We start from the raw sequence: 14,348 nt of genomic DNA on the forward strand, positions 1-14,348 counted from the left end.
TTTATGACTCTTCCATTTGCTGTGCTGATAACATTTTCTTTTAAGGAATGTGTGTCTCCTTCAAGTATCCCTACTTGGAACATTTTCTCCTAACTTCATTTGAGTCAGCATGACTACTTGTGATCAAGCTATGAGCTTTGGAGAGAGTAGAATGAAATGTAAATCAGCAATGTTTTGTTGGATGGGTGGCTGGATATCATAGAATGGAATGACTGGGGCTGCTACTTGCATTCCTAAAAACATAGTTAGCAACTGTTATTATGGTCTGGAAATGCACCCATACTGCTTTGTGTGTCAAATGCCTCTTAAAATAAAAACCCAGTGAACAAAAACTAGGCATTCTAATGCAATAAATTATGTTTGGTGTGTATTAAGAGTATTCAGCCTTGTAAGGTATGTCAGTAATAGCCTCATATTGCAAATGGAAGGATGAGAGGTTTGTTTATGGCCATCTAATGAACTCATTCCAAAGGCAAGGTTAGAACTATAGACTTCCTGGTTCATGAACCAGCCTCTGCCACTATGCAACAGTTGAAGTTGGTTCTGTGCTCTTCAATGCCTTGAAATAAGGCATTCAGATGCCTCATCCAGTTGAGACTTTCCGGTTTCCTTTTCCCACTGAAAATTTGCAGTGTTCTGGCTTAGAGAAAAGTTTATAAAGATCGCTTGCACTTTTAAATGGAAGCATGGCATTAATGGTTTTTAAGTAGCAGAACTTAAAGGGAGCTTATGAGTGTTGGAGACTTGTTTTCTTTTGGGTTGAAATTCGGTTGCCCATGGGTACAGAAACGGGGGCATTCTGTATTGCAGTTGGGTATTGGAAAAGCTAATGCACGAAAACTCCTAGATATGGACGTCTACACTATCTTGATCTGGAACTGGGAGAAACAAACCATGAAGCTTGGCTTGGAATTACATGTGAACCAACATTCATGGTTTGTTTACCTCCATGCAAGCTGATCAGTAGAGGCCAAGGCATAGTACAGTACTTGTTTTTCATTTGGGACAAACTAGGAATGTTGGCCTCACGTAAAGCTAGGTCAAGTCTTGTGGTTTGTTTCTCCCAGCACTGGACAAGACAGAGTGAAGTGTAGTATACATTTGAGAAGTATGCACCAGCATTTAGCTCACTTACAGTAAGCAATGGTTTCTTTCCTGCTGTCGCTTACTGTAAGATATGTTCCAGCCCAATGTCTGTTACGTCTGTACGTGGGCCATTGTATACCAATTGGAAACAATTATCATAGAATGCTTGGAAATGGTGAATTTAGAAGTTTGTATTTGTTTTAGATCAAACTGCTCTTGAGGACGGCAGTCTGGAATCTGCCACATACATCTAAACCTGAAGCATCAGAAGTGCTGGTGATGCAGAAAGCTTATTTCAGTGCCAAGACCATTCCTCCGCCCTCAGTGTTTTTCAGAGAAGCAGAAGTTTGGCCCACAGTTCATCATAGTCATTTGACAGAATTCTCTGAGAGCAGCCAAGCCTCGTTGCAAGCTGCATGCTTTTCTATATTTGGTTTTGTTTAATTTGATGGTAGAGTATCCTGGCTGCCACTCCTGATGTCCAGCTATATTGCACCAACAGAACTTGCTTCTCTTTCTCTTTAAAGAATTTGTTGTTTTTATGATGTCAGTGCTTTGATGTCTTTAGAACCAACTGTGCCTTCCCTTTTCCTCTCTGCCCAAGTTAAGCTTTTCAGAAAGATCATGTGTTTCTCAATAATTCTCAAAATGTTTTCTTGTTAGGAAGTAGAATCTTAAGTGCTTTATATTTCTTATGACCATTAGTTTAGCTGCTGTGGTGGTGCAACGCCTTCACTGTGTCCCTTTAAACAGTTCTCTGTGAAGATAAGCCCTTCCTCTCTTATCATAGAGCACTTCTTACTTTAAGTTTGCAGAGGATTCTGATGTTCCTAAGTCAGAGGTTTTGAACCTTTTTGAGTCCACGGCTCTTACGTTTTTTCTGCGGCATTCCTGTGGGGCTCAGGAGCCCAGTTAGGTCACCCCTTGCTTGCAGAGCTGGCAGCCTCTCACCCTTTTTTGAACACCCTCCCTTGTAGGGTGTCCCCTCAGCCTCCTCTCCTCTCCCCACTCCTTGGGAGTCCTCTGGGCAGCGGCAGCTGCTCCCTCCAGGCCTCTGAGCTGGCCCACCCCACCCCAAAGAGAGGCATCTCCCCACACTGGCCCGCAGGGGCCTGGGAAGCACCCCCTGGTCAGACCCAGAGGCACCATTCGCCTGCGGAGCTTGTAGCCAGGGCTGCTGCAACAAACAGCCATGCAAGCCTTTGAGAGGCAGAGACGTGAGAGGGCGTCAGAGGAAGGGAGGGAAGGAAAGAGGTACAGAGGCCAGTGTTGCCTGCGGCACCCCTCACCATCCTTCAAGGGACCCCAGGGTGCCACAGCACACAGGTTGAAAACCACTGTCCTAAGCCATTAAATAGCTCTAAGCCAGGGTTGCATGCACTTGGTTAAAACTCATTGAAAAGTAATTCAAAATCTGCATTGGGCAAAGAAAGGTTCTGTGGGTTGTAGGGGCGGTTTTCATCCTTTGCCATAATTCCAATTTTGTTAACTAAGACAGGAGCAAGAAGCCTTGGAAGGCAACAACCACTAGAAATCCTGTTTGGCCAGCTTTCATCAAATGCTCCCACACATTTTCAAGCAGCCATCGTGAATAGAAGCTTTTTATCCTAATGAAAGCTGAGATTTTCAGGACGTTGGATTATGTGCCCAATGTGGAATTGTGCTATACACCCAGCGCTGCCCTTAGAATGCTACCATTACTAGCCAGTTCCCTGGTAGTTCCCTCACATAGCTCAGCTGTGCTCTGTAGTGCCCTTGGGAAACTGCCATCAGCCAACAATGGTTCTTAAATAAGATATCAAATGTTAGACCCCTTAAATAAGGAGAACAGGTCCTATTGGCAGGCTGCGAGCAGTTGCGTAAAATGAATTTACATCGTCACACATCTATATTAAGTTTTGTGATTGGGTTGTTTGGATCAATGGCTAGGAGTCAACTAATGAGTCTTATTAGTGGAAGCACATGCAGGTACATCAACCAATGGCGGTTCCCGCCCCATCTTGTCCTCACTGCTCACTGAAAGGGAGAGGGACGAGAATCTGGAGAAACCCTAGAACAGTGTTTGTGGGGAGTGGGGTGTTCATTCTTTCCGGCAAACAAAAGCTTGCATTGATGGAACAATTATCATATCACTACATTAAATTCCACCCAACCTGTTTTGAATCTGGCTGAGTAGATTATTGTAAGAATTTGGGCTGCAACGTGCTATTGATACCCCACCTCTTTTCCATCATGGAACTCAAAGTGGTGTATTTGGGGTTGTAGCCAGGCTCTGGCCAAACCCAGACTAGCTTAGATTCACAACACCCCAGTTTGGAAATAAGTAATGGAACTTTCAATGTTAAAATGTGCAGAATTACTTTGGAACAAGTTACCTTTATGCTGTAATAAATGAATCTTGAAACATGAACCTGATAAGGCCGATAAAGGCTTTGATGTGCCAACCTCACTTCCTTTTGAACATCTCTTTTGCAAAGACTCACCTTTTTCACAGCCAGTTAACTAATGTAAGCTATTCTTCCGAGGTTGAAAAATGCACTGGCAAGCACCACCTTACCTTTGCATATAAATAGACCTGTACAAATATATTCAGAATATTTATTGCATTCTAAGAAGTACTTCCGGAGGGGGGGGGGGCAGAGGGAATGAAGTTTTATTTCATGTAATTGTTTTCTGGGCTGCAGGAAACTGAATTCTTGTGTTTGGACCTGATATTGGGTTTCTTCTCTGGGTCTTGTGTACATGACCAAATAGTATTATCATTGCATGAGCTGAAACTATTACCTCTTTTGCCCTTATCTGCTGCTTAGCCACCTTAAGAGTAAATGTTCAGTAATGCAGCTTCCAGATAGTATATTAGCACTTATATAACTTCAAGCTGTTTGAAGAATAACTGTCCTAAAAAATAAAAATCAGTACCGTTTAATTATCACTCTGTAGAAGTAACAGCTTATGACTCTGTAGCCAAAGAAATATTTCAGTAACCTGTATAGACTGAATTCACTTGATTTTTCTGTTTGTTTCCTAATCTTTTTATCTTTGCTGTCCTAGACGTCAAGAAAGATTGGTCCGACCACGCCCTGTGGTGGGAAAAGAAGAGAACATGGCTCCTTAAAACTCACTGGACCTTGGATAAGTATGGAATACAGGCAGACGCCAAACTACAGTTTACTCCTCAGCACAAACTCCTCCGACTTCAGCTCCCCAACATGAAGTACGTGAAGGTGAAAGTGAACTTTTCTGATCGAGTCTTCAAAGCTGTGTCTGACATCTGCAAGACCTTCAGTGAGTATCTGCTGGTTATGGAGCCAAATGTTGCCTCTTCATGTGTCAAGCAGCTTGCGGCAGTCGTTCTTGATACCTGTTCCGTAATGCGATAGTTATCTGAAGCATCAGCTTTCTAGCAAATGCAGATTAGCCTGCTTCCTCTGGATTGATTCTTCAGCTTCCTAAGGGTTTATTATTGCACATGGCCCTTGTGAAAATAGGAAAGAAAAGCTTTTGGCTGGTGGAACTAGTAAAATACCAGTCAGACGGTGGGAATCTGTCAGTTATGCACAAATATATTTACTACTTGAGGAATTTATACCACACAGATTAATAAAATTCCCAGAGCAGCATACAACACTTAGAAACACATTTAAAACATACAAATTAAAACCATGCAGAAATATAGCAAAGAAAAAAATAAAATCATTGGGAACAGCACAAAAACAACAAATCCAACCGAGGTCACACACACACACACACACACACACACACACACACACACTCACACACTCTCCTTGCCTTTAACCAGGTAGGCACCAGGTGAGGCTCCATTGAGAGAGCATTCCACAGGGCAGTTCCACTAAGAAAGGCTTCTCCCAGGGTAGCCCCCTGGCAAACATCATATGAACCTGGAACAGGAACCCTTGAGGATCTTGGTTGTGAGGGCAGGTACATGTGGAGACAGGTGGTGCATCAGGATCCTACAAAGATCTGAGATAGTGGAGCGGACTGATGTCATGGGTACTGCTGGTTCAAAGACACTAAAGAAGGGGAAAGCAGTGTTGTTTTCCCTATGCAGCTTGTACAATGAAGGAACATTGTGGCAGGCGAACAGTTCTATGCTCTCCAGACATTCCTCTTCCTCTTGGCTTCCTTATGGTACAGCCCCAGACACTTGGAGATTGTTATACAATTTAAAATAGAGTTTATTGGGGGTTTGTGTCCTTGAAATTGTGGTTTAGTATGTGGATTTTTCATTGGCTTGGTAAAGGAATGTTCATCCTGTCAGCATCCCATTGAAATCTGGCAAACACGTCTGGTTTCTTGTTTTGTTTAAATGGTTTTGATATACTTGTGGATGATATCTCCCATCGGCTGGAGCTCAGTTGGCTCCTTAGTTTCCAAGGAGTTGGGGGAGCTTAAATGGAATGGCAGAGGCTTGAGGAAAGCTGTGTAGAGGCTAAATCAGCCTCCACAAGGAACAGGGCCTTCTCAGTGGCCATTCCTAGACCTTTCTCACAAGAGAGTTGCATTAGGCTTTGTCCAGAAAAATTGCAGGGATGGGATGGGAGATCATTCTTTTTTAGAAAGGTGTCTTATAAAAACAAAGGTCCGTATAGTTAAAGCCATGGTTTTCCCAGTAGTGATGTATGGAAGTGAGAGCTGGACCATAAAGAAGGCTGATCGCCGAAGAATTGATGCTTTTGAATTCTGGTGCTGGAGGAGACTCTTGAGAGTCCCATGGACTGTAAGAAGATCAAACGCATCCATTCATAAGGAAATTAGCCCTGAGGGTTCACTGGAAGGACAGATCATGAAGCTGAGGCTCCAATACTTTGGCCACCTCATGAGAAGAGAAGACTCCCTGGAAAAGACCCTGATGTTGGGAAAGATGGAGGGCACAAGGAGAAGGGGACGACAGAGGACGAGATGGTTGGACAGTGTTCTCGAAGCTACAAACATGAGTCTGACCAAACTGCGGGAGGCAGTGGAAGACAGGAGTGCCTGGCGTGCTCTGGTCCAGGGGGTTACGAAGAGTCGGACACGACTGAACGACTAAACAACAACTTATAAAAAATATTCCATGATTTGGAGTATAAAAGTTGCTGTAAGTTCTTTGAAAGACATAAAACATGCTAATAGTTTTATGTCAATAGATGATAATAGTACATTCCAGAATGGACTTGCCTTCATTGAAGGTTTTTAAACAGAGGTTGGATGGCCAGCTGTCAGAGATTATTTAGCAGTGATTCCTGCATTGCAGGGGGTTGGATTAGATGACCCATTGGCGATCCCTTCCAGTGCTACCATTCTAGGATTCTCTGTAAGTTGGAACGGTGTTATATTAGGCACACAATTATGTGTATGAGGCATTAGGAGAGTGGTACATGTTGTACTCCTTCTGGGGTAGTTTGTAGAGTGACTGCGGCAACCCAGGCAGATGGACAGGGTTGGTTAGAGCATGATGATGACAATGCCAAAATTGCAGGTTCGATCCCTGTATGAAACAGCTACATAGTCCTGCATTGCAGGGGTTGGACTAGATGATCCTCAGGGTCCCTTCCAATTCTATGATTCTATGGTGATGATGATTTGTCCACCTTTGGTCCCCACCCTACACTCCGCTCTCACCTGTGGCTCCAAGAAGCTGTCAGTGGGCTGTCACTAGGAAACTGCTGGCCAGCTAAACCAGGTGAGGGTAGCCGATGAATCTCAAATCCTCAGTGAGTTAGGGACTTCTGCTGCATGCGAAGACAGGCTCTAGTGGATGAGACCAGTAGTGGGATCAATGGTCAAGAAGGTGGCTTCTGTACATGCTGTAGATGTAAGTGGAGGGCACATAGGGCTTATCAGCCTGAGAAGGTAGCCCATCGAGGAGAAGGTCAACTCTGATCCTAAACCTACAGTGGCTTGCTGTTATCTTCAGAAGAAGAAAAAAGCTAAGGTAGACTAATCCCGAGTGGAGCCCATAAGCCAAGTTGGTGCCAAATATTTTGCTCTGCTTTGCTTTGGACCACATCATCAAGGCTGAGCGTGGGGTCTTGATGTCTGGGCAGCCCAGGACATCCATACACACTTTGGTGCTGTTAACACAGTGGTTTGACTTCACCTCCGGAGGTGCACTCCATTGTCTCAGTACAGCAACAATTATATAAATCGAAAGTGAATCGATAGGGCACCTTTCCCTAAACTAATAGTAGTCATTGTGGTTCCCGCCATTCTGGCTGGGGCTGTTGGAAGTCCAACAACATCTGGAGGACACTGTGTTAACTACCACTGTTTTAGTTTAAACCCTGCCCGATTTGAACTATAAAATTGTGGTTTTCTTGAGTCAAAATGAGAGTACCCCTAAACTTTTTTAGAAAAAAAGCGCTGCCTGTATCCTTTGCATTTTAGACTGAAAAAATCCCCTTATTTGAAGGTACTGGAAGATTGGGAGCTGGTCATAAGATGTACTGACACTAAAGGCAGATTATGAGGATGCTGTGTTTATAAGAAAAATGGCTATCAAAAGGCCATTCTTTTCCCATAGATCAAAGCTGCCCAACTTGTTGTCCAAGTTCAAATCTTTTTGACTCAGAGTTCAAGCTAAAGCTGCCTTAGCTCTTTAATGTTGCTGGCCTTTGTTCTTTTTTGTTTTGCTGGTTTTGGTGACATCTTTGTTGATTTGATTTGTCTCTTTTATTGGATGGTGTGTGTGTGTGTTTAAATTATTATGAATATTGGTGAATATAAATATTACAAGTTTAATTTAAAAGATTTATACCCTGACTTTAACTGGAATAATAAGGCAGTTTACAACAGATGTTAATAATATAATATGAAATCTGATTCATAACACACATGTGCATGCACACATAAGAAAACGTCATAAGAAGAGGCTCACTGGATCAGACCAAAGGTCCAGCTAGTTGAGGCCAGTTTGTGTTCTTAACACTGTGCTAAGTATGTGGGTGTTTAGGTCAGTCACACACTTCCTCAGCTACAATTTATTCTAAAAGATCCTGCCCTTCATCCAAGCTTTGCTTTTTAAAAAGCTATTGAGAATGCCTTAGTACCAAAGCAGATGTGATTTAGGCAGCATGCAAGGGTGAGCTTTGAATCAGGATTGCAGTATGTGAGACTGAGAGTGGAATCCTTCCTTCCCCAGTTGCAATCTCATTGAAAATCTCCCCCCCCCCAGGAAAAGAGCTCCCATTGATACCAGTGAAAATCTCACACCCCTCCCTGCTTTTAAATTATTAACAACAACAACAACAACAATGCCTATAAATACTTTCTAATTATGTGTTTCACATCCTCGCATCTAGCTTGGCCCTCTGTCTTGCTACAGAAGCTGTGCTAATAAATTAAAAGTTACATACTGTTGAATTCTTCTTTTACTATGTCAATTTTCTACTTTGGGTAACTTGTCAAAAGCAAAACACCATTTGTCCCTCATGTCTAATAACCTTTGCTAACACGCCCATCCACGCTGAGTGCTAGGATCTCTGTTGAACCATAAAGTGGGAGCATCCTTAATCAAACAAACTTCTGTTTATATAAAAAAAACAAAAAAAAATTTCCTTCCAGTAGCACCTTAAAGACCAACTAAGTTAGTTCTTGGTATGAGCTTTCGTGTGCATGCACACTTCTTCAGATACACTGAAACAGAAGATGCCAGATCCTTCTATATAGTGAGAAGGTGGGGAGGGGTATTACTCAGAAGGGTGGTGGGAATGGGTGATTGGCAGATAGCTGTGATGAGCCTGTTGACGACTCTTAACGACTGCAATAGGTCTTACAGGAAAAAGCAAGGGGTGAGAAGGTGAAAAATGGCTTTGTCATGTATAATGAGATAAGAATCCAATACCCTCCCCACCTTCTCACTATATAGAAGGATCTGGCATCTTCTGTTTCAGTGTATCTGAAGAAGTGTGCATGCACACAAAAGCTCATACCAAGAACTAACTTAGTTGGTCTTTAAGGTGCTACTGGAAGGGAAAAAAAATTGTTTTGACTATGGCAGACCAACACGGCTACCTATCTGTATTCTGTTTATATGTTGAGAGAGAGAATCCTTACCTACTCAGTGCTGCAGGAAAAAGAAGGGCATGGGGAAGAGAGCATGAATACAAGTGGGCAACCTGTGGCCCACATGCAGCCCTGAGGCTTTATTTGTAGCCGATGGATTCTTGTTAAAATTGGCCTTTAGAATTTGCTCCCCCTCTACATTATTAGTAAGATAAGAATTGAAGATAAGAGTTTGAATATATGAAGGGAAAGATTTCTGAGTGCCCAACCCTGCCCCATAGCATTGTTTTTCAGTCCAAACATTTTGATTTAGTGTTAACAGACCACAGCAACACTTAACTTTGTTTTATCTGCCTAATTCTGTGCGTAGTGTCTTCTGAGAGATGTTGGTGTCAGTATTGTCCAGCCTTATTTAAATAAAGGCCAGTTCTGAAGTGAAAACTAAGTCAGAGTTTGCAACCGGAATCTTGCAACTTGAGCTTTGTTATAAACAATCTTTTTTTGCTTTTAAAATAAAAATGGATAACTCTTGGCTGACCTATTTCTGTCAAGAGGCAGGAAGTGAGCCACTGTAAGCAAACGTATTATAGCATCAAAGTGATAGCCACAAATTGGAGAATTAATTTAAAAGCATGTAGTATTATTGATGATTGATTTTAAAATGTCCTTCCAGTTCACGTTAGATCATTTCCCATACTGATTCTGAAGGCTGGGGCAGAAAACAAGCATAAACCCATTGATGCACAACAAAATTGCACTTTATTAAAATGCTTCCTTTAAAAACTACAACAACCCTAGCCACACTGAGTCTAGAAAGCCAGATCAAAAGGAGGTCTTACTACTCTTCCAAAAAGTGTGTGTGCAGATTTAGCAGGTGGGAATCCACAAATTTCTTTCGGGGAGGAGGGAGAAATAGAGGGGAGCAGTCAAGATTTTTCTTTGTTGTTCTGAATTTGGCACAGCAGTATCATTAAGAAGGCTGCCTCAAAAGTATGTTGGGCCTAACCCTGTCCACATGCTGAGATAATATTATGAGGCTGTTCTCTGGATATCCTGTCTTTGAGAATGAGGCAGGTGGTGACTGAAGAGCTTTGGCTTTTTAATTGGTGTTTGATTGGAACTGCTTTAGGCTACTGTGGTGTGTTTGGTCATTTGTGTTTGCAATACAGTGGACCCTCCAGATACAAATTAAATTCGTTCTGGGGGTCCATACTTAACCCGAAAAGTCCGTAATTGGAGGCGTCGCTGCTGCGTGCACACGTGGTGCAATAGAGTGCTTCTGCGCATGCGTGCGCAGCAAAACCCAGAAGTATGCACTTCCGGGTTTGCCGCGTTCACAACCCAAAAGTTATGTATCCAGAGCGGTATGTAACTCGAGGGTTCACTGTATGTGTTGTGATACTTGTGGAAGTCTTGACTGAGTGTTTTTAAATTGCTTAATTTGCTATGTGCCTTAAGATCATCATGTTATAATTGCCATACAGTACAGTGGTACCTTGGGTTACAAACGCTTCGGGTTACAAACTCCGCAAACCTGGAAGAAGTACCTCGGGTTGAGAACTTTGCCCCAGGATGAGAACAGAAATCCCGCAGCGGTGTCAGAAGGCCCCATTAGCAAAAGCGCGCCTCAGGTTAAGAACGGTTTCAGGTTAAGAACGGACCTCCGGAACGAATTAAGTTTGTAACCCAAGGTACCAGTGTACTTAAATTTGAGCAGAGGTAGGGAGCCTTCATCTCCCCACCCCTGATGTAAATACAGAAAGAGAATTTCATTCTCAAGGGGAAAGTGAAGTGTGTTTCTGTGTCTGTGGCATTTTGCATGATCTTAAACATTTTAGACTTCTCTTGAGCTTAGCATATTATTGCTCCAGCAATCCTTACAGCAGCCATGAGAATACGTATTGAGCTCTTATTCAAAAGTGTGTGTTTGGTGTAATTATTGCGGTGTTAATGGATTTGGATGATGGGACTGAGGCAGGGAGCTAGGGGCTTGCCTCAAGACATCTAGCAAATTTTACAGCCAAAGCAAGAATTGATCCAGGACTTTTTGTTTCACAACTCGGCCTCTTAGCCCCTGCCAGACAGTAGCTCTTCTGTAAGTGAGAGTTAATTTCCTGTATGCTCTGATATACAACTTTGCTGAACTTTGTAATGTCTTTTTCCAGATGTGATCTGTCTTTCCCTCCCCCACTCAAAAAGAAACCCTGTGGTGATTCTCTCCTCCCCCCCCCCTTGTCTCAATGCAGCTTGCACAGAAAAGAACTAGAGGAAACACTGGCTAGTAGTTTCCCACTGGGATTAAATTTCTCTGTGCTCCCACCCCTTCACAGGATAGGCTCTTCCCCACCCCCACTCCTCCCCTCTCCCCTCCGGAGCAGAAGAAAAACAGAAAACTTAAAATTCTCATCATGTTCCTTTATAATGGGGCTGTGATAGCCGTGTCGTAAATAGTGCTTATTTTCATTATCGTCTTGTTTGTCTGACTACTTAATACTTGTGGTATAATGTCTTGTGTACAATTTTCCTTTTAATTCTGACAGCAGGGAAAACGCAACCTAAATTTGATGAAACTTAACGAAAGGAGAGACTTTCTATTTTTAACAACTACATTACTGGATGAATCATACCAAGGGGGTGGTGTGTACATGTCACATCTTCCCTGTTTGTCTCTGTGTGCTTTTCTGCTCTCCCTGCCACCACTATTAGAGTAAAAAAGCTTTCCTCTTCAGCTGAATTCTTAAATGAGTTTCTTAACGTTTGCTAGATGAGTGGATTTTTTCATAATGGGCAGTGTAGCAGCTATTTAACAAAATATTTTTGTTCGTTCTTTGATTCTTACAAGTAGATTTATTGGGATTCCATGGTAAAGTGTTGTTTAGTTGTGTCCGACTCTTTGTGACCCCATGGACCAGAGCACGCCAGGCACTCCTGTCTTCCACTGCCTCCCGCAGCTTGGTCAAACTCATGTTTGTAACTTCGAGAACACTGTCCAACCATCTCGTCCTCTGTCGTCCCCTTCTCCTTGTGCCCTCCATCCTTCCCAACATCAGGGTCTGCTCCAGGGAGTCTTCTCTTCTCATGAGGTGGCCAAAGTACTGGAGCCTCAGCTTCAGGATCTGTCCTTCCAGTGAGCACTCAGGGCTGATCTCCTTAAGAATGGATAGGTTTGATCTTCTTGCAGTCCATGGGACTCTCTCAAGAGTCTCCTCCAGCACCATAATTCAAAAGCATCAATTCTTTGGCGATCAGCCTTCTTTATGGTCCAGCTCTCACTTCCATATATCAGTAAGCCACTCCAGTATCCCTGCCAAGAAAACTCCATGGACAAAGACAACAGGTTTTCCTTGGTAAAGGACATGCTTCTAACAAAATGCCTGAAGCTGTGTGTGCAAATATACAACTATCATTGTCTTTCTCTCCTACCCCCATCACTCTTACCTTGTGAACTTTTGTTTGCCAGAATCCTACTTTTTGAGAGGGAAAAGCTGTGGGTAGCCCCTATCCCCTTAGCTCCTTTTTGTTACAAATCCTGTCACTAAACTCTTCTGGTTACGCTTTCCCCCTCTGCAAATAACTCTCTGCTCTCCTCACCCTCCTGGTTGTGAAAAAGCCTGGATAATGATAGTCTTTAAGACAGCAGCCTGAGCCACAGTTTCCCCTTGTGCCAGAAGGGAAAGGATGTTTATTCTTAGATAGCTGTGAGAGTTGCAGGACTTCAGAGAATCTGAGTAACTCTGGGACACGTGGCTCTTTGGAACCCGTGAGTGAAGAGCTGGGTAAAAATAGGCTGTTAAAATGCTTGACTTTGTGGTGGAAGAGGAAAGACTTTCATAGCACTAATAAAGGGAGTGTGTCCATGTCCTCCTTTAATGGATCGTGGCTCTGGTAAAGTAGGGGTGGGTCAGCACAATTATTCTGGCAACAGCTGCCAATGCCATACATCATTTGGCTCCCAGTGCACTGCGCAAGGGAGCAGAGAGGGAGAGGCTCATGTATGCACCATCCTCAAGGCATTTTGGGCACCTTGGAACCAGTCTCCCTTGGCATAGAGCAAGATATCACTTTGCTTGTCATCCGTTATTACTAGGCATAGGGCTCCTGTTTGGCCCAGGCAGCATATCACGCTCTTGGCCTGGGCAGCATGTTGCTCTTAAGTGTCAGCACACCCTACTCCCGTCACTGTTTTTGTGTGTAGCGCAGAATGGAGGAAGTCACATGTTGTGCAAGTGCTACTTGAGGCTTCTTCTTGAAGACGCAGAACACATAGGGAAAAAGAGGATTTGAAAAGCTATGATGGCGTTTATTTAGATTTTTCACACCACCTTAAGAGAGACCTTACTTTGCCTAATATACTGAAATCAATTTATATTTAGTGTTCAAGATAAATGTCTTAAGGAACAACAGTATATAAGGCAATTTCATAGGGGAGACCTTAAAGAAAAATATTAAGTGAGCTGCCACTTGCAAATTTTCTTCTGAAACTGAGATAATAATAATAATAATAATAATAATAATAATAATAATAATAATAATAAATTTTATTTATATCCCGCCCTCCCCAGCCGAAGCCGGGCTCAGGGCGGCTAACAACAATCAAATAATCCAACATTCTAAAAACATTTCATTATAAAAATTAATTGAAATCAAATTGATGGCAACCGTTAAGCAAAATTCTGTGCAGATTGCCAGAGGAGGGAGTCAGGCTGCGCCCTGACCAAAGGCCTGGTGGAACAGCTCTGTCTTGCAGGCCTGCGGAAAGATGTCATAATACATGGCTTTTGACGGGGGGCGGATGTTAGAAACTGTATTGTGTGCCCATTAGGATTTCCTGGGTGTCTGATTAAGAACAGCAGTAAAATGATGCAAAGCAGGAAAAGAATTTGATATGAAACATAGCTGAGAAATCTTGCTTGCAGTGAATTGGGCAGTACTGGCCAGGCTGAACTTTGCCACCATACTATCTTTCTTTTAAATGCTTGGGTTTTTGGAAATTCTTGCCTTCTCACACTTCTGTTAAGTGAGCATGTTATGAACGTGTACAATTACAGCTCTTTTTTTATGCCCTGTGTTTCTTGAAGGGTAGAGTACAGCATTTTCCTTGTAGCACAGAAGGCTCATATACCAGAACACTGATTGCTTTGTTCATCAATGAAGACTGAAAGTCCAGCTTATCAAGCCTAGACAAAAGCCATTGGTAGCAGTGTTTTTATTAGCAAAGCTCTAGAACCCTGATGTTGGGAAAGATTGAGGGAACAAGG

The 14,348-nt window shown here is 42.8% G+C and overlaps 1 protein-coding gene across 5 annotated transcripts in view; it reads left to right on the forward strand.

Annotated features, from left to right (window-relative positions):
• Positions 1 to 14,348, forward strand: part of FERMT2 (FERM domain containing kindlin 2) — an 85,652-nt gene that overhangs the window by 15,930 nt on the left and 55,374 nt on the right. For all 5 annotated transcript variants that reach the window (XM_053365611.1, XM_053365619.1, XM_053365647.1 and 2 more), the window contains exon 3: positions 4,138 to 4,371. In XM_053365611.1, the coding sequence (XP_053221586.1) occupies positions 4,138 to 4,371 (234 nt within the window). The remainder of the gene's footprint in view (positions 1 to 4,137; positions 4,372 to 14,348) is intronic.

This window comes from Podarcis raffonei, chromosome 1 (assembly GCF_027172205.1).
Source record: "Podarcis raffonei isolate rPodRaf1 chromosome 1, rPodRaf1.pri, whole genome shotgun sequence".
NCBI classification, from domain to species: domain Eukaryota; kingdom Metazoa; phylum Chordata; class Lepidosauria; order Squamata; family Lacertidae; genus Podarcis; species Podarcis raffonei.